This window comes from Pteropus alecto, unplaced genomic scaffold, assembly GCF_000325575.1.
Source record: "Pteropus alecto unplaced genomic scaffold, ASM32557v1 scaffold7320, whole genome shotgun sequence".
In the NCBI taxonomy this organism is placed as follows: domain Eukaryota; kingdom Metazoa; phylum Chordata; class Mammalia; order Chiroptera; family Pteropodidae; genus Pteropus; species Pteropus alecto.
Genome location: NW_006429381.1, coordinates 1 through 898, shown reverse-complemented (window position 1 = coordinate 898; position 898 = coordinate 1). Strand labels below are relative to the sequence as shown.

Sequence of the window (898 nt, the reverse complement as noted above, 5' to 3'; positions counted from 1 at the left end):
TCCAGGTATTTGAGGAGCCACTCCACGCACTCCCCAACCAGGTAGGCCCTGCGGAGCTCCGCCACACCGGCCTCCTCACACTCGCGCCGGGTGTTCTGAGCCGCCAGGTCGGCCGCGGTCCAGGAGCGCAGGTCCTCGTTCAGCGCGATGTAATCCGCGCCGTCGTAGGCGAACTGATGGTACCCGCGGAGGAGGCGCCCGTCCGGCCCCACGTCGCAGCCGTGCATCAGCTGTATGGTGTGAGACCCTGTCCCCGCCCCGCGTCAGCCCCGCGTCAGCCCCGCCGCAGCGACCGGACCCAAACTGAAAGCGAAACCCGGGGAGTCCCCGCCGGCTCCTCCCGGCGGGTCCCGCAGCCTCGGGGCGAAGCCCGGGCCCGGACTCTCGGGCGACCCCGGCCTGTCCGTGGGGACGGGGGTCGGGACCGGGGCCCGTCGCGTCGCTCACCGGCCTCGCTCTGGTTGTAGTAGCCGCGCAGGGTTTTAAAGTCCACTCGGAAAGTCTCTGCGTTGTTCCGGGAGATCTGGGTCTCCCGCTCCCAGTACTGCGGGTCCTCCTGCTCCACCCACGGCCGCTCCATCCACGGCGCCCGCGGCTCCTCCCTCGGATTCGCGGCGTCGCTGTCGAACCGCACGAACTGCGTGTCGTCCACGTAGCCGACGGTGACGAAGCGGGGCTCCCCGCTCCCGGGCCGGGACCACGCGGTGTCGAAATACCTCAGGGAGTGGAAACCTGGGGGACAGAGAGACGCTGAGACCCGCCGGCCCTCCTCCCGACGCGGGTCCCGGTAGGAGGTCTATGGGCCAGGAGGGACGAGGAAGGTCGACGGGCCGGGAGCGACGAGGGGGCGCGGGGGCCGCGGGGCGGTCAGGACGGGACGGGGGTTCTGGGCCTGGGC

The 898-nt window shown here is 71.6% G+C and overlaps 1 protein-coding gene across 1 annotated transcript; it reads right to left on the bottom strand.

The window, feature by feature from the left end:
* Window positions 1-6: 6 nt before the first annotated feature.
* LOC102885874 (HLA class I histocompatibility antigen, B-48 alpha chain-like) lies at window positions 7-796 on the bottom strand (the record flags this gene model as incomplete). Its single annotated transcript, XM_006903842.1, has 2 exons — window positions 7-247; window positions 448-796. Coding segments are annotated over 2 exons (590 nt in total), but the record flags the coding sequence as incomplete, so codon positions are not given.
* Between the last annotated feature and the right edge of the window lie 102 nt (window positions 797-898).